Genomic DNA, 22469 nt, shown 5'->3' with positions numbered 1-22469 from the left:
ACAATTAAATCCCGTAAAACTATTGCATTCCCACACTTTTTACTCCTCCCCTGTGCAGCAGAGCCAACCGTGGTGCAACGAATTTGACTGTTGCTGCTTTCCCGTGAGTGGCCATTCCCCTCAATATCCAAAGCGGTATATCTGTTTTGCAGCGGAATAGCCACAGGAGATTCCTGCACTGCCTGCCTAGTCCTCTTGCTCTGCCTGGTGGTCACCCATTCCCTTCCTGCCTGTGGACTCTTAGCCTGCAGTGTGACCACCTCTCTATACGTGCTATCCACGATACTTTCCGCCTCACTGAAGCTCCACAGTGTCCCCAGCCACCGCTCCAGCTCCGAAACCTGGGCTTCCAGGAGCTGCAGCTGGAGACACTTCCTGCACACCTGCTGGCCCCGGGCACTGGAAATGTTCCCGGCTTCCCACATAGAGCAGGAGGAGCACACCACAACTTTGAGCTCTCCTGCCATGACCTACCCATTTAAATTAAATTAAACCTTTTGGAAGATACTTGATATCAAATAATATCAATAACTCTCGGGATCTTCTTCCCTGCTTCTCATTGTTACAGAATATAACCTTTACAAATGATGAAACACAAAATAAGACCTTAAAAGCTATAAGCGACAAAAGTAGTAAATACTTACCCGACCGTACTCACTGTACTCAAAGAATCACCTCGTTCCCTCCTCACCGAACTCCCTCAGTCACCAAACTCCAACTTAACCACTCTACTGCAGCCCAAAGCAGCACTGCAGTGCAGACCAATACAGAACTTATAAACCTCCCAAGAGATGCAACACCTGCATTTTCACCTCCTTACCTACTGTCCTGGGGCTGCACATGTGAGACTCAGTCCTAATAAGTTACTTTGTGCCAAATAGTTAGAAACCCATTTTGAAAATGGAGTATGAGAGATTTGGTTCACATAAATTGACAAAAACAGCTTAATTATCATTTCAAAATAAATGGATGTAATATATTCACAGTATTTGGTGTTTCTAATTGGATCTTTCAGACACTGAATTGCAGACATATCACCGAAGATCAATTTAGGATTGAAGTAAAAGTTCATCATTTTATTGTAAACAGGTTTCTGTTGCGAGTTCTTGAATTAAGGAGAACAGTCACAGATGGTGCTTTTAAAAAGGGACATTGCAGCCCCGGAAATCAGTGACATCTCCAGAATATTAAATTCCAGCCAGTTACAGGGATTGGGAACATCAACAGAAACAAACTAAATAATCTCAAACAATCAACACTGAACGTGAGTAACAGCAGCAATAACGGCAGAATCCAACCCCTGCAGTCACTTATGAACTCACTGATGTCTCAGGAGGCATCATGACTGAGTGAATCCCTTCCCACACACCGAGCAGTTGAATTACTTCTCCCCAGCATGAGTGCGTTGGTGTGTCAGCAGATTGAAAGACTTTGTGAATCCCTTTCCACAGATGGAGCAAGTGAACGGTCTCTCTCCAGTGTGAACTCGCTGGTGTGCAGTGAGGTTGGATGACCGATTGAATCCTTTCCCACACACAGAGCAAACGAATGGCCTCTCCCCGGTATGAACCCGCTGGTGTTGCAGCAGGGTGAAGGATCGAGTGAATCCCTCCCCACACTTGGAGCAGGTGAATGGTCTCTCCCCAGTATGAACTCGCTGATGTGTCAGCAGATGAGATGACTGAGTGAATCCCTTCCCACACTGGGAGCAGGTGAACGGTCTCTCTCCAGTGTGGGTGCGTTGGTGCACAGTGAGGTGAGATGATCTTCTGAACCCAGTCCCACAGTGAGAGCATCTGAACGGTCTCTCATCAGTGTGAACACGTTGATGGGACCTCAGTTCCCCGGAACTTTTATAGCACTTTTGGCAATCTGGGCATTTAAAAGGTCTCTCGCCAGTGTGAACTTGCTGGTGTATCAGCAGGGCAGATGAATGAATGAATCCTTTCCCACACTCAGAGCAAGTGAATGGTTTCTCTCCAGTGTGAGTTTTCTGGTGTGAATGTAAGCTGGATAACTGAGTGAATCCTTTCTCACACTCGGAGCAGGTGAACGGTCTCTCCCCAGTGTGAATGCGCTGGTGTCTGTGTAAACTGGACGACTCAGTGAATCCTTTCCCACACTTGGAGCAGGTGAATGGCTTCTCCCTGGTATGAATTCTCTGGTGCCTGTCTAAGTTGGATGACTCAGTGAATCCCTTCCCACAATCAAAGCAGGTGAACGGCCTCTCCCCAGTGTGACTGCGTCGATGAATTTCCAGCTCAGATGGGGATCTGAATCCTTTCCCACAGTCCCCACATTTCCAGGGTTTTTCCATCGTGTTGGTGTCCTTTTGTCTCTCCAGCTTGGACAATCAGTTGAAGCCTCATCCAGATACAGAACATGTGTACGGTTTCTCTCTGCTGTGAATAAGGGTGATTTTTTTTTTCAGGCTGTATAACTAGTTCTAGCACTTCCACAGTCAGTGCATGGGAACACTCTCACTCGGGCGTGTGTGCCATGGTGCTTTTCCAGTAACAATGATGTTCAAAATCTTTTCCCACAGACAGAACAGGCAAACATTTCTCCTTCTACATTCAAAACGATGGGTTTTCAGGACTTGATGAATTGAGAGACTCAGTCAGACCTTGATGTGATGTTTGATTTGAGTTTCCCGTCTTGTCAATATGCTTATCACAACCCTGTAAAACCAGTTTTTAAAACGTGATCACTGTCAGCCCTGGATAGACAATTCTAGTTTCTATGGAACATTTTTCTCTCGTTTCCCCAAACCTGTAAATCATCGTCTCACGCACCCTGCTTCCCACAAACTCTCCCTCTTCCCTGTATTAAGGGGGATGGGTAAAGAAAAACTGTTCACATAAACTGATCATAAAAAGATTTCAGATTCCGAGCAAGAGATACAGGGGGAACGTGAGGAAGGACTATTTTTTAACACAGCGAGCGTTAATGACCTGGAGCTCGATGCTTTAACTCAAAGGCTGATAATATCCAGGTCCTGATGTGTCGGGTCTGCTCTGAATGTGATGTTTGGTTTGACTTTCCCGACTGCAACTTCTCCCCTTCTAACCCCCTGTAAAATCCATCCCTGTCAATGCAGGATAGAAATTCACACCATTCTCTCCTCCTGCTCCAGGATCAGTAAAGTGAGTTAAAGGTGATTTCTCATTAACAAACCCATTGCTGCATTTCCTTCATTAACCCACATTTGTCCACTCGGGCCTGGCACCGGGAGAAAGCCCGCAGCTGCCGTTCGGTGCAAAGGCGGGCCCGGCACTTGCTTACTGGGGGTGTTGAGGCCTCCACTGGGTGTTTGTGAAGCCTCCCCTCCCACCCACTGCCCCTAACGCTGCCGCCGCTTATCCGCCTCCTTCCCGCCTGAAGATGAGACAAACAAGTGTCTGTCCATGGACATCACCCGCACTGCGCATGCTCCAGGTCACAATGCCCGGGGGGGTGATTGACGGCAGCTCCGGACCAATAGGAAGAAGGGACGGGGCTGGAGGGCCGAGCGAGAGCGGCTGGTCCTCCAACCAATCGGAGTGAATGAGGGGCGGGGCTGAGCCCGGATCTCCCTCATTGGCTGAAACTCTGCATCAATTTTGGAAGCTGATTTGTCTCAAACTCCAGGAGAAAACTGGACCTTTCTGCTTGTGGCTTTAAACAGATGAAACCCTGTGGGTGTGGAGCAAACATTTCAACATTTGTTAGTGAAATGGATTCATTCAGGGCTGCTGCCTGCAGGGGTTTGAGGGAATACTGAAGGTTTGAGAACTTAAATAATTTGGAGTAAGAAACAAGAAAATGACAACAAACTGAATATGAACATTCATATGAACATTACAAATTAGGAGCAGGAGTAGGCCATTCGGCCCCTCGAGCCTGGTCCACGATTTGATAAGATCATGTCTGATCTGGCTGCGGACTTAACTCTACTTTCCCGCCCTACCCCCATTAACTTTTGACTCCATTGTTAATCGATAACTATCTAACTCAGCTCTAAAGATGTTTAGTGACCCTGCCACCACTGCGCCCTGGGGCTGAGAATTCCATAGACCAACAACCCTCTGAGAGAAACAGCGAAATGGTCACCTGGTAAAAGGCTGCAGACAGATCGAGAAGGACAAGCAGGGAGAGTTTACTTTTGTCACAGTTACATGGGATGTCATCTGTGACTTTTAGTTTCGATACTGTAATAGAGGGGCAGAAATCTGATTGGAGGGATTGAAACATGGAATTCCAGGAAGGATGGGAACAGATTTGGGAGGCAACAAAATGTTCTCAGACTTTGGAGACAAAAGAGAGGTTAGAGATGGGACGGATGTTTGCCAGAATGGTGGAGTCAAGGGTTTGTTTTCTGAGGAGAGGGGTGATGATGGCAGATTTAGAGGTAACTGGCACAGTACCTGAGAGAAAGAACCATTAACAATATCAGATAACTGGAGAGATTGGGCGGTCTCCAGTTTAGTGAGAATAAGATTGAGGGAAGAGGAAGTGGGTCTCATGGTCAGAAAGATGCAAGTTCAGGACCAGAAAAAAGGGGGAACTTCGGAGGTAGTTCAGCCTAGTGGGCTAGTGGAAGGGAGGGAAGCAGAAGAGGCAGCTGATTGGATTGTCTCAATCTAGTGACAAAGAAGCTCCATGAGCTCCTCACATTTGTTGTTGGAGATGAGGGTGGAGGACACAGGGAGAGGGAGAGCACTTCAGAAGGAAGTAACTTGTGATAGAGATATTAAAAAGACTCAACACATTGTGTGTTTCACACAAATGTTACAAAAATGTCTAATTTCATGAATGATATGTTTGAGGAATGTAACTTTTACTTTGGGGGATTGAAGATTTAAAAATAAGATGAAGAGTCATACGGACTCGAGGCATTAACTGTGTTCCTCTCCGCAGATGCTGCCAAACCTGCTGAGTTTTTCCAGGTATTTTTATTTTTGTTAAGGAAGCACTTGGTTTGGGAGGTCAGTAAACAAACTGAACGTGATTGTAATTCAAAAGGTGACCTGAGTTTATTTAATAAGGTAAGAGTTCGAGGTACGAGGACAATAAACAAGAGGCGGTTCTCTCTCAGCTTTGGAATAGAGTCAGTCAGTCTGGTAAGATGACAGTTGTCCCCTTTAGAGGTATAAATTCTTCATGTAATTTCCCAGATCATAGAAAGGTTGGAAAGCAACTGATAAACAAAAGGTCTTAAAGTATCCATATACCTTTCAGATCAAAGGATAGGTTTGGGAATTATGGATGATTGGTTTGAACCTCTACCTGGAACATGTGGATAGATTGAAGGAAGGCATTTTTATTTGTTTTGTTTTGGGTTTATCTGAGTATTTTCTCACAGACACAGGCAGTTTATGTCTGGTGCTGGAACAATTTGTTCCAGAGAGAGAAAAGCTGCCAGAAGCTGTAGACTACTAAGCAAGAAGACAATGAAGCCCATGCTTGAGCTGGATGTCCACAATTGTTAGGTGCTTAAACAGAATTGCAGTATAAACTAGTGGAAGGACCCCAAGGAAAGTCATACCTGAGAGAATTGCAGGAATATGGAGGAGGATCAAAGTGAATTCCTTAGAGCTGTGGCACACCTTGATTTGGTCCCAGGAAAAGTGAATGAACCCTCAAGATCCTGGAAAGTATAGGGGAACTCAGGTGAAATATAAATAGAACATGGAGTGCTCCATTGAGATTTTCAGGCTGAAAGAATAAGTGCTTACGAAATGCAGTTTTAAGTTACTAGTACTTGCTTTGCTCAATTCTTGCACGGTGAAGATTTTTCTTTAAAACATGAAGCCTTGTGCTGTAATTCTTTCAGTTACTAACTGGGAGTTTGAATTTCTTTTCAAAACTTAAATGGTCTCCCTTGAGATCAGAATAGAAAGCTGATTTATTTGACTTTTCTCCAGAATATAAGGGCTGGAGTTCATTAACATCAATAGAAGCCGATTCCAATGAACACAGCTCAGTCCTGGATGTGACTAACATCAAAACCCAATCACTGTTGTTGTTTGTGAACCCGCTGGTGTCTCAGCAGGTTGGACGAACAAGTAAACCTCACCCCACAAACGGCGCAGGCGAACGGCCTCTCCCTCGTGTCTCACCAGACAGGATGACTGAGTGGATCCCTTTCCCACACACCGAACAGGTGAACGGCCTCTTTCCAGTGTGAATTCACTGGTGTACAGTGAGTTGAGACGGTCGGCGGAACCCAGTCCCACAGTGAGAGCACCTGAACGGTCTCTCGTCGGTGTGAACACGCCGATGCGTCATCAGTTCCCCAGAACTTTCCACAGTCGGGATATTTAAAAGGTCTCTCGTCAATGTGACTGCGCTGGTGTTGCAGCAGGTTGGGTAAATTCGCCAATTCCTTCCCACACAAGGAGCAGGTGAACGGTCTCTTATTGTTGGAGGTGAGGATGGGAGGGGACAAGGGAGAGGGACAGCACTTCAAAAGGAACGAGCTCACGTTAGGGATATTAAAAAGACACAACAGGCTGTGTTGAACACAAAGCTGTTTTATTTGACTTTTCTCCACTGTATTAAGCACAATAACCGGGGTGCAGTTTATTAATAATAATAATAAAAACAGAAAATGCTGGGAAAACGCAGCAGATCTGGCAGCATCTGTGGAGAGAGAAACAGAATTAACCTTTAGCTCTGAAGAAGAGTCATATGGACTCGTAACGTTAAATCTGTTTCCACGGATGCTGCCAGACCGGCTGACTTTTGTCAGCATTTTCTGTTTTTCTTTTGTATTGCCAGCATCCGCAGCATTTTGCTTTTATCCTGCAGTTTATAGACATCAGCAGAAACAGACCCCAATGAAGAATGGTCCACCCCAAATATGATTAACAGAAAAATCCAATCACTATTGTTACTTGTGAACTCGCTGGTGTAGCAGCAGATTAGATGACTGTGTGAATCCTTTCCCACACTCAGAACAGGTGAACGGCCGCTCCCCAGAGTGAATTCGCTGATGTGTCAGCAAGTGGGATGACTGACTGAATCCCTTTCCACACTCGGAACAGGTGAACGGCCTCTCCCCAGTGTGAGTGCGCTGGTGTGTCAGCAGGTGGGATGACCGAGTGAATCCCTTCCCACAGTCGGGGCAGGTGAACGGCCTCTCCCCAGTGTGAGCGCGCTGGTGTTCCAGCAGTGTGGATGACCGAGTGAATCCCTTCCCACACTCGCAGCAGGTGAATGGCCTCTCCGCGGTGTGAACTCGCTGGTGGACAATCAGATCGGATGATCGCCTGAACCCAGTCCCGCAGTGAGAGCACCTGAACGGCCTCTCGCCAGTGTGAAGACGTTGATGAAACATCAGTTCGCTGGAACTTTTGCAGCACTTCCCGCAGTCTGGGCATTTAAAAGGTCTCTCCCCAGTGTGAACTCGCTGGTGTGTCATCAGGTGGGATGAGTGAGCAAATCCCTTCCCACACTTGGAGCAGGTGAACGGCCGCTCCCCAGTGTGAATTCGCTGGTGTACAATGAGGACAGATAATGTCTTGAACCCAGACCCACAGTGAGAGCACCTGAACGGTCTCTCGTCAGTGTGGACACGTTGATGGCCAGTCAGTTCCCGGGGACTTTTATAGCACTTCCCGCAGTCTGGACATTTGAATGGTCTCTCGTCAGTGTGAACTTGTTGGTGTTGCAGCAGAGTGGATGACTTAGTGAACCCCTTCCCACACTCAGAGCAGGTGAACGGCCTCTCCCCAGTGTGAATTCGCTGATGATTTTCCACCTCTGATGGGTAATTAAATCCCTTCCCACAGTCGCCACATTTCCACAGTTTCTCCCTGTTCTGACTGCATTTATGTTTCGACAGGCCAGATGATCGGCTGAAGCCTCGTCCACACACAGGACACGTGTACGGTTTCTCTCCAGAGCGAATGGTGCTTTCTCCTTCCATGTTCAAAGTCTGATGGTATTCAGTTTACGATAAATTAGGCGACTCTGTCAGATTTTGATGTGATGTTTGGCTTCAGTTTTCCGACTGCAAATCCTCCCCTTTAACGCCCTGTGAAATTGATTTAAAACAGAATCAAAGGGAGTGAGAGAGAGAGAGAGAGAGACAGCCCACAAAAACACAAAGGCAGGTTGTGAATCTGGTACTTTGTGGGCCCGGCACTAGGGAAAAGGGACAATGAAAGCTGCTGGATTGTCGTAAAAACCCAACTAATGTCCTTCAGAGACGAGAATTGGCCACCCAGTCTGGGTCTACACAAGGCTCTGGTCTAGATGGGAGAAGAGAGCAAGAGAGAGAAGCGGTGGGGTGGGAGAGGCAAGGGGTAAAGAAGAGGGATTTTACATATCTACAACTCAACCAGAACTTGCACAGAACCTGCCAAACCCACAAACTGCACCACCTAGAAGGACCAAGCAGCACTTGTATGTGAACACCATGACCGCCAAGTTCCCCTCCAAGTCACACAATGTCCTGGCTTGTCTGACATCCAGCACCGGGTGAACAGAAAGTTCCTCTGTTTAAATATTGAGAAGACCTGCTACAAACTCTGCTCCCTGACTACCGACTCTATCCCACCCCCGGCAACTGTCTGAGACTGAACCAGACTGTTCACAACCACGGTGAACTATTCCACCTCAAACTGAGCTTCCAACCACACATCAGCATCATCACCATTACTGAATGTTTTCACCTCAGTAACATCGCCCGACTCATCCCTGGTCTCAGCTCCTCTGCTGCTGAAACTCTCAACCATTCCTTCATTACCTCTAGACTTAACTATCCTAATGCACTCCCAGCCGGCCTCCCACATTCAACCACCCTGTAACCTCGAGGTCATCCAAAACTCTGCTGCCCGTGTGTTTACTCAGACTAAGTCTCATTCACCCATCGCCCCCTGTGCTCACTGACCTACAAAGGCTCCTGCTTCGTAAAACTCCTTTGAAGCATCCTGGAATGGTCTAATACATGAAAGGCGCTATACAAATACAAATTGTTATTGTTGATTTTGGACGTATACCGCTGTAACATGTAACTGCTTATCTAGCATCATTGTAGGAGCATCTTCACCACATGGACTGCAGCGGTTCAAGAAGGTCAAACATAATCTTCTCCACAGGTAACTGGGGATGGGTAATATCTGCTGCTGGTCTTGTTAGTGAAAGGGCAGGGGAGTGGGACTGGCTGATTTACTCTTGCAGAGAGCCAGCACAGGCAGGATGGGCTGAACAGCCTCCGTCTGTATTGTAATCCTTCAGTGACTGTTTGACTCAATGAAAAAGGTCCCAAACTGGAGGCCAGGAACTAACTTCTACAACCAATGCCTACCCGGCAACAAACCGGCTTTTAATTGGTCCATCTGTGTTTCTGGACTCGGTTCCGTGAGCAACGCCTGAAATAAAATAACAGCCAAAATACTGCAGCAGCTATAAATCTGAAATAAAAACAGCAAATGCTGGAAATACTCAGCAGATCAGGCAGTAACTTTGGAGAGAGAAAAAGAGTTAACATTTCAGGATGTGCGTAATGAACTACAGGGAATAAAGATGGTGCAGAATTTGATGGTCAATATAAGCTCAGAGGCAGAAGAGAAATGGATTATAGTGCAGGAAAAACAATTCCTGACTATGGTACTGTGGGAAGATAAAGCTGGTAAGCCAGCAGCACAAGGTCGGGGGATGGGCAATGGTGGAAACCTCATTTAGATGGCAGAAGTAACACTAGAATACTACACGTAATGAAAATACACCCATTATTAGAGGCAGAGGAAGTTAAACAATGGCAGAGGGATGACCAGGGAGGGCAGAGGTGAAACAGAGCAATGGATGGACATGGATTCAGATCCACAGTAGTCACACCAGCACCAGAGCCATGGAACCAGAGCATAGCACTAAAAGTAATAAATTGTAGGTGAATATTCAAGAATACTCGCCTCTGAAACAATTCCGCTGTTTTCAATATTAAAATCTCCTGCTGGAGCCTGCAGCTGGAAAGATATCAGAAGCACTGGAGTCAGAGAAAAATCTCCCAGTTGTGGAAATACCCGGGGAGCGGGGTGACGTCACCGCGCAACTGTCGGTGTGTGATGACATCACAGACATGAACACAGAACATCTGGGTCTGTGCAAACCAGTGATCACCACACGTTAAGAAGGATGTGAGGGTCCTTGAGAGGATGCAGAGATTTACCAGAATGGTTCCAGGGATGAGGAATATTAATTGGCAGGTTAGGCTGGGGAAACTGGGGTTATTCTCCCTGGAACAATGGAGATTGAGTGGAGATTTGATAGAAGTGTGCAAGTTTATGATAGGTTTAGATAAGGTAGATAAAGAAAATCTGTTCCCATCAGCTGATTGTAAAAGGATTACAGGACACAGATTTAAGATTCTGAGCAACATCGACAGGGGAGATGTGAGGAAGAAATTTTACACAGTCAGTGGTAATGACCTTAAAGCTAACACTCATAAGCTGACAATATCCAGGTCCTGATGAATCGAGCGATTCTGTCAGATTTTGAAGTGAGATTTGGTTTGAGTTTCCTGTCACAAATCCTCTCCTAATACCCTTTAAAAGAGATTTACAAAAGCCAACGCTGTCAGTCCAAGATTAAAAGTTCAGAAGAGACAAACATTTCTCTTGATTTGAGTTTGCTGTGTGTAAATCCTCCCCTTCTAATCCCCTGTAAAAGGAGTTTCCAAAATCCATCCCTGTCAGTCCAGGATAGAAATTCACAACACTCTCTGCCCCTGCTTCCTTGCCCATGCACCCTGCTGCACATTCCCCCCCCGCCATCATTGTCGTCGGCAGTCTCTCGACTCGAGGATGACATCCATTCAGGATCGTGAGTGTCTGCCGTTGGGGTTCATGTGACTGAACAGACCCGCAGATCTTTGGGCACATGGGGCAGGACGTCCTATGAGGTCGTGGGATCTGGAGAGCAGGGTTTGCTTCCCTTTCCTGCCTTCTCTACTGCTGCTCTGCCTCACCAATTAAGGCATCTGGGTCTGGGCAAACCAGGGTAATGGAAGATCAAATCACCCAGGTCAAAGCGTGATGCAGCTTAATGGACAAGTTGTCCCCATTCTGAACAATGGGTAACAAGCTTCGCCCAGTTATTACAAAGGTTGCCCCTTACAAAGATGGCGGCCGCACATGTGCCCTGCTTCACGTTGCCCCCTACAAAGATGGCGGCGGTGAACCTGGGCCCATCGCTCGAAGCTGCGGCCCAGTTCGGTGCAAATGGAGAGACCGGGAAGTTCCTTTTCGGGGGTTTACTCTTACACAGCATGTTTACACAACCTCCCCGCCCACCCTCCAGATCCATCATTCCCGCCGTGAGGCACCTTCCCGCTTACCGGTTGCAGATCTGGCAAAAAAACGCTCCTCCGTCGCCATTATCGACCCTTTCCCCAATCGCAGCCCGGCCCCGCCTCTCATTCACTCTTATTGGTTGGAGGATCAACCGAGGCTCGGTCTTCCAGACCCGCCCCCCTCTTCCTATTGGTCCAAAGCTGCCGTCAATCACCCGCGCATTGTGATGGTATCAAACGCTGAGAGCGGCCACAGACTCAGCGTGATAAAAGCAAAAAACTGCAGATGCTGGAAATCCAAAGCAAAAATAAAAATACCTGCAAAAACTCAGCAGGTCTGACAGCATCTGCAGAGAGGAACACAGTTAACGTTTCGAGTCCGTATGACTCAACATAACTAAGGAAAAATAGAAAAGAGGTGAAATATAAGCTGGTTTAAGGGTAAGTGGGACAGGGAGAGCTGGATTGAGGGCCAGTGATAGGTGGAGATAACCAAAAGACATAGAGAAACTCATAGACAAAAGGACAAAGAGGTGTTGACGGTGGTGACTTTAGCTAAGAAATGTGCTAATAGGTGACATTAAGGGTAGAAAGCAGGACAAGCAAGGCACAGATAGCCCTAGTTGGGGTGGGGTGGGGGGAAGGGATCAAAATAGGCTAAAAGGTAGAGATAAAACAATGGATGGAAATACATTTAAAAATAATGGAAATAGGTGGGAAAAGAAAAATCTATATAAATTATTGGAAAAAAGGGGGATCGGAAAGGGGGTGTGGATGGACGAGAGAGTTCATGATCTAAAGTTGTTGAACTCAATATTCAGTCCGGAAGGCTGTAAAGTGCCTAGTTGGAAGATGAGGTGCATGTTCGGCCCATCTCCCGCATGTCTGCCCACACACCTTCCTCTCCCTCCCAGAACCATGATAGGGTTACCCTTGTCCTCACTTATCACTCCACCACCCTCCGCGTTCAAAGTATCATCCTCCTCCATTTCCACCAACTCCAGCATGATGCCACCACCAAATACATCTTCCCTTCACCCCCCCACAGCGGTATTCCACAGGGATTGTTCCCTCCGTGACACCCTGGTCCTCTCCTCCATCACCCCCTACACCTCAACCCCCTCCCACGGCACCTTCCCATGCAACCGCAGAAGGTGCAACACCTGCCCCTTTACTTCCCTTCTCCTCACCGTCCAAGGGCCCAAACACTCCTTTCAAGTGAAGCAGCATTTCACTTGCACTTCCCTGAATTTAGTCTACTGCATTCGCTGCTCCCAATGCGGTTTCCTCTACATTGGAGAGACCAAACGCAGACAGGGTGACCGCTTTGCGGAAGACCTCGGTCTTCCGCAAGCATTACCCAGACTTCCCTGTCACTTGCCATTTCAACACTCCATCCTGCTCTCATGCCCACATCTCCGTCCTTGGCCTGCTGTAATGTTTCAGTGAAGCTCAACACAAACTGGAGGAACAGCACCTCATCTTCTGACTAGGCACTTTACAGCCTTCTGGACTGAATATTGAGTTCAAAAACTTTAGATCATGAACTCTCTCGTCCATCCCCACCCCCTTTCCGATCCCCCTTTTTTCTAATAATTTATATAGATTTTTCTTTTCCCACCTATTTCCACTATTTTTAAATGTATCCATTGTTTTATCTCTATGTATCCGTTGTTTTATCTCTACCTTTTAGCCTATTTTGATCCCCACTAGGGCTATCTGTACCTTGCTCGTCCTGCTTTCTACCCTTAATGTCACCTATTATCACATTTCTTAGCTAATATCACCACCGTCAACACCTCTTTGTCCTTTTGTATATAACATCTTTTGGCAATCTCCACCTATCACTGGCCCTCTATCCAGCTCTACCTGTCCCACTCCCCCTTAAACCAGTTTATATTTCACTTCTCTTCTATTTTTCCTTAGTTCTGTTGAAGAGTCATACGGACTCAAAACATTAACTGTATTCCTCTCCGCAGATGCTGTCAGACCTGTTGAGTTTTTCCAGGTATTTTTATTTTTGTTTTTGTACAGACTCAGCCTGACTTGCTAATTCTTGGCAGCATTTTCTGTTTGGGAATTAGAGCTAGAGATGGATGGTCAGTTCCCCTCTGTCCGGTGGAATTCACACTCATTTCCCCAGTGCAGTGATTCTCACGTTTACTTTACATGAGAAAGTCCCTGGTTCAATTCCGGCTGGAAACTTTGTATTTAACATTATTACAGATGAGGAATTGGCAGTGAGTTTAGTTTCATGTCGAACAGGGAGACAGTTACTGTTGTCTTATTCTTTAAAAGCTCCTTCTTCTCCTTTAAACAGGTAACGATAAGTGGGAGAAAACTGATCCACAGTGACCCACAAACAAGACCTCAAAAGAGAAAATGTTTTGTGCAAACCAGGGGAATGGAGGGTCAAATGACCCAGGTCAAAGGGTGATGCAGCTTGATGGACAAGTTGTCCCCATTCTGAACAATGGGTAACAAGCTCCTCCCAGTCATTACAAAGATTATCCCTCGCAAAGATGTCGGCGGTTAACCTGGACCCATCCATCGTGCAAACGGCGGGACCGGGAAGTGGTGGGGCCTGTTTGACTCAGCAGGTCAAACAGTATCTATGGAGAGGGAGACAGAATGAATGTTTCAGGTCCGTGAACTTTTATCCAAACTGGAAGAATTTAGAGATTTAATAGTTCACAAACAAGCGAAGAGTCAGGGACGAGAGAGGCGGTGAGGAGGAAAGAAAAAACGGTCTTGTGATAGGATGGAAGGCTGGAAGAGAGTAAATGACCAAGGGGATGATGATGCAAGGCAAAATTGGGTGATAATGAGACAAGTAAAGAAACTAATGGGGCAAGTGAACAAATAAAAGACAGATCCAGAGGAGGTATAAATGGTGACAGCAGAAGCATGACCAGCACTCACTGTCCGAAAAAATGGGAGTGATGATTATGATCTGAAATTGTTGAAATGAATATTGAGGGTTGTAAAGTGCCTGATCAAAGATGAGCTGCTGTTACTTGAGTTTCTGTTGAGCTTCATTTGAACAGTGCAGGAGGCCGAGGACAGAGAGGTCAGACCTGAGGTGAGGTGGAGAATTAAAATAGTAAATGACCAGAAGCTCAGGATCATGCTCGCAAACTGGATGGTGATGTTCCACAAAGCAGACGCTCAAGCTGGGTTTAGTCTCCCCAGTGTAAAGGAGACTGTGAGCAGTGAAAACACAATATTAAGTTGCAAGAAGTACAAGGAAATCACTGTGTCACCTGGAAAGTGTGTTGAGGGCCTGAAACATGGGAAGGGAGGAGGTGAAAGAGCAGGGGCTGCATCTGCTGTGCTTGCATGGAAATGATTCACAGTGATGTTCATAAGAACAGAAGAAATAGGAACAGAGGTAGACCATAGAGCCCCTTGGGTCTCTGAACCAATAAATGACCTCAACTCCACTTTCCTGCACTCTCCCCAAATACATTGATTTCTCTCGTGTTCAAATCTTCATGGATTTGCATCTGGAATATACTCAAGACAGGCAGTGAGAGAATCAATTCATTGTAACCTGGAAAATGCACAGAGAAGGCGCACATGAATTGCAAGTGCTTCCTATCACTGCTTGGCAATCATATTAACTGAACTTGATCTGACCTAGTGTCGCTGCTCTAAAATCATGTCTTTCTCTGTCATGTTATTCTTAATGTTCTTAAAAGTGAAATAGTACTACATAGAACATAGGAGCAGGAGTCAGCCATTCGGCCCTTTGAGCCTGCTCTGCCATTCATTATGATCATGGCTGATCATCCAACTCAATAGCCTGCTCCCACTTTCTCCCCATAACCTTTGATCCCTTTTGCCCCAAGAGCTATCTTTAACTCCTTCTTGAAAACATACAATGTTTTGGCCTCAACTACTATCTGTGGTAGCGAATTCCACAGGCTCACCACTCTCTGGGTGAAGAAATTTCTCCTCAACTCAGTTCTAAATGGGCTATCCCATATCCTCAGACTGTGACCCCTGGTTCTGGACTCCCCAACCATCAGGAACATCCTTCCTGCATCTACCCTGTCTAGTCCTGTTAGAATTTTATAGGTTTCTATGAGATCCCCCCCTCATTCTCCTGAACTCCAGCGAATATAATCCTAATCGACTCAATCTCTCCTCATGTGTCAGTCCCGCCATCCCAGGAATCAGTCGGGTAAACCTTCACTGCACTCCCTCTATAGCAAGAACATCCTTCCTCAGATAAGGAGACCAAAACAGCACACAATGTTCCAAGGGTGGTCTCGCCAAGGCCCTTTATAATTGCAGCAAGACATCCCTGCTCCTGTACTCAAATCCTCTCGCTATGAAGGCCAACATACCATTTGCCTTCTTTACCACCTGCTGCACCTGCATGCTTACCTTCAATGACTGGTGTACGAGGGCACCCAGGTCTCGTTGCACATTCCTCTCTCTCAATTTATAGCCATTCAGATAATAATCTGCCTTCCTGTTTTTGCTACCAAAGTGGATAACCTCACATTTATCCACATTATATTGCATCTGCCATGCATTTGCCCACTCACTCAGCTTGTCCAAATCACCCTGAAGCAACTCTGCATCCTCCTCACAGACCACCCTCCCACCCAGCTTTGTATCGTCTGCAAATTTGGAGATATTACATTTAGCTCCTTCATCCAAATCGTTAATATATATTGTGGAAAGCTGGGGTCCCAGCACCAATCCCTGCGGAACCCCACTAGTCACTCCCTGCCATTTGGAAAAAGACCTGTTTATTCCTACTCTTTCTTTCCTGTCTGCCAACCAGTTTTCTATCCATCTCGATACATTACCCCCAATCCCATGTGCTTTAATTTTACATGTGAATCTCTTATGTGGGACTTTGTTGAAAGCCTTCTGAAAGACAAAATAAACCACATTCACTGGCTCCCCCTCATCAACTCTACTAGTTACATTCTTGAAAAATTCCAGTAGATTTGTCAAGCATGATTTCCCTTTCATAAATCCATGCTGACTCTGTCTGATTCTGCCACTGTTTTTCAAGTGCTCAGTTATTAAATCTTTTATAATGGACTTTAGAATTTTCCCCACTACCAACATCAGGCTGACTGGTCTATAATTCCCTGTTTTCCCTCTACCTCCCTTTTTAAATAGTGGGGTTACATCAGCTACCCTCCAATCTGTAGGAACTGTTCCAGAGTCTATAGAATCTCGGAAGATGACCACCAATGCATCTACTATTTCTAGGGCCACTTCCTTAAGTATTCTGGGATGTAGATTATCAGGCCCTGGGGATTTGTCGGCCTTCAATCCTATCAATTTCCCCAACACCATTTCCCTACTAATACTGATTTCTTTCAGTTCTCCCCTCTCACTAAACCCTGTGTTCCCTACCATTTCTGGTATGTTATTTGTGTCCTCCTTTGTGAAGACAAAACCAAAGCATGTATTTAGTTGGTCAGCCATTTCTTTGTTCCCCATTATAAATTCCCCTGTTTCTGACTGTAAGGGACCTACATTTGCCTTCACCAATCTTTTTCTCTTCAGATACCTATAGAAACTTTTACTGCTAAGTTCCCCGCAAGCTTACTCTCGTACTCTATTTTCCCCTTCTTAATCAGTCCCTTGGTCCTCCTTTGCTGAATTCTAAAGTGCTTCCAATCCTCAGGTCTGTTGTTTTTTCTGGCCAAATTATCTGCCTCTTCCTTGGATCTAATACTATCTCGAATTTCCCTTGTAAGCCATGGTTTAGCCACCTTTCCTATTTTATTTTTGTGCCAGACAGGAATAAACAATTGTTGCAGTTCACCCATGCGCTCTTTGAATGTTTGCCATTGCCTCTCCACTGTCATCCCTTTAAGTAACGTTTCCCAATCCATCATAGCCAACTCGCGTCTCATACCATCGTAGTTTCCTTTATTAATATTCAGGGCCCGAGTCTCAGAATCAACTACGTCACTCTCCATCTTGATGAAGAATTCTATCATATCATGGTCGCTCATCCCCAAGGTACAACTAGATTGCCAATTATTCCTTTCTTATTACACAATACCCAGTCTCGGATGGCCTGTTCTCTAGCTGGTTCCTCAACGTATTTGTCCAGAAAATCATCCCATAGACACTCCAGGAATTCCTCCTCTATGGTATTGTTAATAATTTGATTTGCCCAATCTATATGCAGATTAAAGTCACCCATAATTACTGTTGTTCCTTTTTTCCATGCGTCTCTAATTTCCTGTTTAATGCCATTCCCAACATCACCACTACAGTTTGGGGGTCTATATACAACCCCCGCTAATGTTTTTTGCCCCTTAGTGTTTCTCAGCTCTACCCATACAGATTCCACATCGTCGGAGCTGATATCTTTCCTCACTATTGCGTTAATTTCCTCTTTAACCAGCAATGCAACTGCACCACCTTTTCTTTTTTGTCTGTCCTTCCTAAATACTGAACATCCCTGGATGTTCAGTTCCCATCCCTGGTCACCCTGCAACCATGTCTCCGTAATCCTGACTATGTCATACCTGTTTACATCTATTTACACAGTTAATTCATCCACTTTATTGCGAACGCTCCTTGCGTTAAGGTACAAAACCTTAAGGCTTGTCTTTTTAACATTACTTGTTCTGTTCTCTCTATTTTTCACTGATGCCCTGTTTGATTCTTGCCTTGATTTCTCTATCACTTTTCTTATTCCCCTTTCTGTCTTTTGCTCGTCCTTGATTCCCCCTCCTCTGACTCCTTGCATAGGTTCCCATCCCCCTGCCATTTTAGTTTAAACCCTCTCCAACCACTCTAGCAATAACGGAGATGAGGAGAAACTTCTTTAGCCAGAGAATGGTGAATCTATGGAATTCATTGCCACAGAAGGCTGTGGAGGCCAGGTCATTGAGTGTATTTAAGACCGAGATAGATAGGTTCTTGATTGGTAAGGGGATCAAAGGTTACGGGGAGAAGGTGGGAGAATGGGGTTGAGAAACTTATCAGTCATGATTGAATGGCGGAGCAGACTCGATGGGCCGAATGGCCCAATTTCTGCTCCTATGTCTTATGGTCTTATTTCCCCTCGGACATCTGTTCCGGTCCTGCCCAGGTGTAACCCGTCTAGTTTGTACTGGTCCCACCTCCCCCAGAACCGGTCCCAATATCCCAGGAATCTGAAACGCTCCCCCTCACACCATCTCTTCAGCCACAAATTAATCCGATATAACCTGCTATTTCTATTCTGACTAGCACATGGCACTGGTAGTAATGCTGAGATCACTACCTTTGAGGTCCTACTTTTCAATTTACTTCCTAACTCCCTATATTCTGCTTTTAGGACCGCATCCCTTTTTTTACCTATGTCTTTTGTACCAATGTGTACCACGACCACTGGCTCTTCACCCTCCCCCTTCAGAATGTCCTGTAGCTGCCCTGAGACATCCTTGACCCTAGCACCAGGGAGACAACATACCATCCTGGAGTCTTGTTTGCAACCACAGAAACACCTATCTATTCCACTTACAATTGAACCCTCTATAACTATTGTATTCCCACACTTTTTAACTCCTCCCCTCTGCAGCAGAGCCAACCGTGATGCAATTAATTTGGCTGCTGCTGCTTTCCCCTGAGAGGGCATTCCCCTCAACAGTATCCAAAGCGGAAATCTGTTTTGCAGGGGAATAGCCACAGGAGATTCCTGCACTGTCTGCCTCGTCCTCTTGTTCTGCCTGGTGGTCACCCATTCCCTTCCTGCCTGTGGATTCTTAGCCTGTGGTGTGACCACCTCTCTATACGTGCTGTCCACAATACTCTCCGCCTCGCGGATGCTCCACAGTGTCCCCAGCCGCCGCTCCAGCTCCAAAACCCGGGCTTCCAGGAGCTGCAGCTGGAGACACTTCCCACACACATGCTGGCCCCTGGCACTGGAAATGTTCCCTCATTCCTGGGATGAAGGGCTTATCTTTTGAAGAAAGGTTGGACAGGTTGGGCCTTTACCCATTGGAGTTTGGAAGAATGAGAGGTGATCTTATTGAAACATGTAAGATGCTGAGGGAACTTGATCGAGTGGATACCCAAAGGATGTTTCCACTTGTGGGGGATGCTACAATTAGGGGACATAGTTTAAAAATAAGAGGTCTCCCTTTTAAGACAGAAGAGAATTTTTTCTCCCAAAGGCTTGTTGATGTTTGGAATTGGGTCTCTAAATTTATTCAAGGCTGAGTTAGATAGATCTTTGTTAGGCAAGGGTGTTGAGGGTTGTGGGGGCAGACAGGAAAGAGGAGTTGAGACGGCAACCAGATCAGCCATGATCTTACTGAATAGTGGAGCAGGATCGAAGGGTCAAATGGCCTACTGCTATGTTCCTATGACCCCCTTTTGGGGAAATCTGTGACTCCTGAACTAAAATCTTACACTTGTCCATGAGAGTTAATGAAGGTATGAGAACTGAAATAATCTAGAGTAATGATGAGGTGTTAGTTGTGGCTCAGTGGTTGCATTCTTATCTTTGAGTCGGGAGACTGAGAGTTCAAATCCACATCCAGAAACAAGAGTATAAAATCCAGGTTGATATTTTGATGCAGTACTGAGGGAGCACTGCACTGTCAGAGGTCCCATCTTCCAGATGAGACCTTCAACTATGGCCCCATCTGCCCTCTCTGTTGGGCGTAAAAGTTCCCATGATGTTATTAGAAGGAGCAGGGGAGTTCTTCCTGGTGTACTGCTTCATATTTATCCCTCAACAAACATCATTGAGCAGGTTATCTGGTCACAATCACATTTCTATTAGTGGGATCTCACTGTGCACAATTTGGCAACTGTACTTTCTACGTTACAGCAGTGAGTACACTTCAAAAGAACTTCATTGGCTGTAAAGCACTTTTGGGACGTCCTGCAGTTGTGAAAGGCGCTATATAAATACAGGTCTCGATTAACAACAGAGAAAAGGCTCAAAAATGGAACAGTCAGTAACAGGACATCAAACAGTCTCCTCTTATCTTTGAGAAATCAAGGACTCAAGCACTATGTGTTTGACAGAAAGCTAATTTATTTAACCCATATCCAGATTATTAAACTCCAGCCCAGTTACAGATATTTTTTCACATCAACTGAAACAAATGCTAACTATCAGAATGAAATGGTTCAGTCCTGGATATGATTAACAGCAGCAATAACAGCAGAATCCAACCCCTGCAACTTGTGAACTCGCTGGTGTGTCTGCAGGGTGGATGAACGAGAGAATCCCTTCCCACACACGGAGCAGGTGAACGGTCTCTCCCTGGTGTGAACGCGCTGGTGTTTCAGCCGGAGGGAATGCTGAGTGAATCCCTTCCCACACACGGAGCAGGTGAACGGCCTCTCTCCTGTGTGAGTACGCTGGTGAGTCAGCAGATCCATTTTGCCTTTGAAACTCTTTTCACAGTCGGAACATTCAAAAGGTCTCATGTCAGAGTGAACACGTTGGTGTGAAGTGAGGTGGGTGAGCTGAGTGAATCCCTTCCCACACTCGGAGCAGGTGAACGGTTTCACCCCAGTGTGAATGCGCTGGTGTCTCAGCAAGGTGGATGACTGAGCGAATCCTTTCCCACACACAGAGCAGGTGAACGGCCTCTCCCCAGTGTGAACTCTCTGATGATCCAACAGGTTGCACAATTGAGTGAATGCCATCCCACATTCAGGGCAGGCAAATGGTTTCTCCCCAGTGTGAACTCGCTGGTGGGTCAGAAGGCTGGATAACTGAGTGAATCCCTTCCCACATGCAGAGCAGGTGAACGGCCTCTCCCCAGTGTGAACTCGCTGGTGTATCAGCAGATTTTTTTTGCTTTTAAAGCTCTTCTCACAGGCAGAACATTTGAAAGGTCTCATGTCAGAGTGAACAAGTTGGTGTGTTGTGAGGTGGGTTTGTTGAGTGAATCTCTTCCCACACTCAGAGCAGGTGAACGGTCTTTTCCCAGTGTGAGTTCTCAGGTGCTTGCGTAAGCTAGATGACTGAGCGAATCCCTTTCCACACTCGGAGCAGATGAACGGTTTCTCCCCAGTGTGACTGCGTCGATGAATTTCCAGCACAGACGGGGACCTGAATCCCTTCCCACAGTCCCCACATTTCCACGGTTTCTCCATGGTGCCGGTGACCTTGTGCCTCTCTAAGGTTGGATGATCAGTTGAAGCCTCGTCCACACACAGAACACGTGTGTGATTTCACCCCCGCTGTGTGAATGGTGTGATGTTTTTTTCAGGCTGTGTTAACTGGTTAAAAATCTTTCCAGAGTCAGTGCACTGGAACACTATCACTCAGGTGTGTGTGTCTGTGTTTTTTCAATCACACTTATTTATCTCAAATTATTTTCCACAAACAGAAGACGTCCCCTTCCACATTCAAAGGCTGATGCTATTCAAGTCCTGATGAATCGGGCGACTGTCAGATTTTGATGTGATGCTGTGTTTCAGTTTCCTGCCTGCAACTCATTTTCTTATAATACCTAGAAAAGGAGTTGACAGTGTCAGTATCACTATCAGCCCAGGGTAGAAATTCAGAACGGACAATTATAGTTTCTATGGGGCAATTTTTCTCCTCTTGTTTCCCCAAACAGATAGAGATATCAAACTGAAAGTCAGAATCAGCAAGACACTCCCAGCAAAAGCTCCTTCTCCAGGACCACCTGGATAAGGCCATGGAAGAGAGGTCGGCAGCTAGAGTGACTCTCCCCTCCCCCTCCAAGGGCTCCACCCATCCTGGGATGGATCTACAAATTGCTGTTTAAACCAGGCCCCCCAGAACAGGTTCTGGAGAAGATCCTCTGACTTACCCAGCCCCCCACCTCCACACTGGGCAGCCACAGCACGCCTGCGCGGGGCGCTCCTGCCGTGAGGAATCGGGCCCCGCCCCTCATTCACTCCGATTGGTTGGAGGACCGGTCGCACCCGCTCGCTCCTCCAGTTTCCCCCGCTCTCGTTCCTATTGGTCCGGCTCTGCGGTCAATCAGCCGGGCATTGTGAGGTGTCAGGTGAGAGGTCACTGTCGGGAGCGGGTTAATAAACCCCGGGCAGGGGGGGCGGGGTTTACAAATCCCGAGTGCGGCCCCAGAGCCGAATGTTAAACAATGAACATTCTCCACTCTCACTATCCGCCGCTTCCGGCTTCTCTCCGGAAATAACCTCAAACAAAGAGCCCAGGGGGAGACAATGGCCTAGTGGTTACGTCACTGGATCAGTAATC

General features: G+C 46.3%; 2 protein-coding genes across 2 annotated transcripts in view; one reads left to right on the top strand and one right to left on the bottom strand.

Moving 5' to 3' along the window:
- LOC144697294 (uncharacterized) overlaps positions 1 to 22469 on the top strand; it is a 273796-nt gene that overhangs the window by 25698 nt on the left and 225629 nt on the right. The gene's annotated exons all lie outside the window — the stretch shown is intronic.
- Positions 1049 to 21451, bottom strand: LOC144697920 (uncharacterized). Its single transcript, XM_078569882.1, is given in 5 exon segments — positions 1049 to 2353; positions 6184 to 6367; positions 6879 to 7931; positions 14296 to 14481; positions 20397 to 21451. Coding segments are annotated over 5 exon segments (3435 nt in total). The 5' UTR covers positions 21374 to 21451; the 3' UTR covers positions 1049 to 1318.

The sequence above is a fragment of the Cetorhinus maximus genome, chromosome 23 (assembly GCF_964194155.1).
Source record: "Cetorhinus maximus chromosome 23, sCetMax3.hap1.1, whole genome shotgun sequence".
Taxonomy (NCBI): Eukaryota; Metazoa; Chordata; class Chondrichthyes; order Lamniformes; family Cetorhinidae; genus Cetorhinus; species Cetorhinus maximus.
This window is presented reverse-complemented; position numbering and strand designations above follow the sequence as displayed.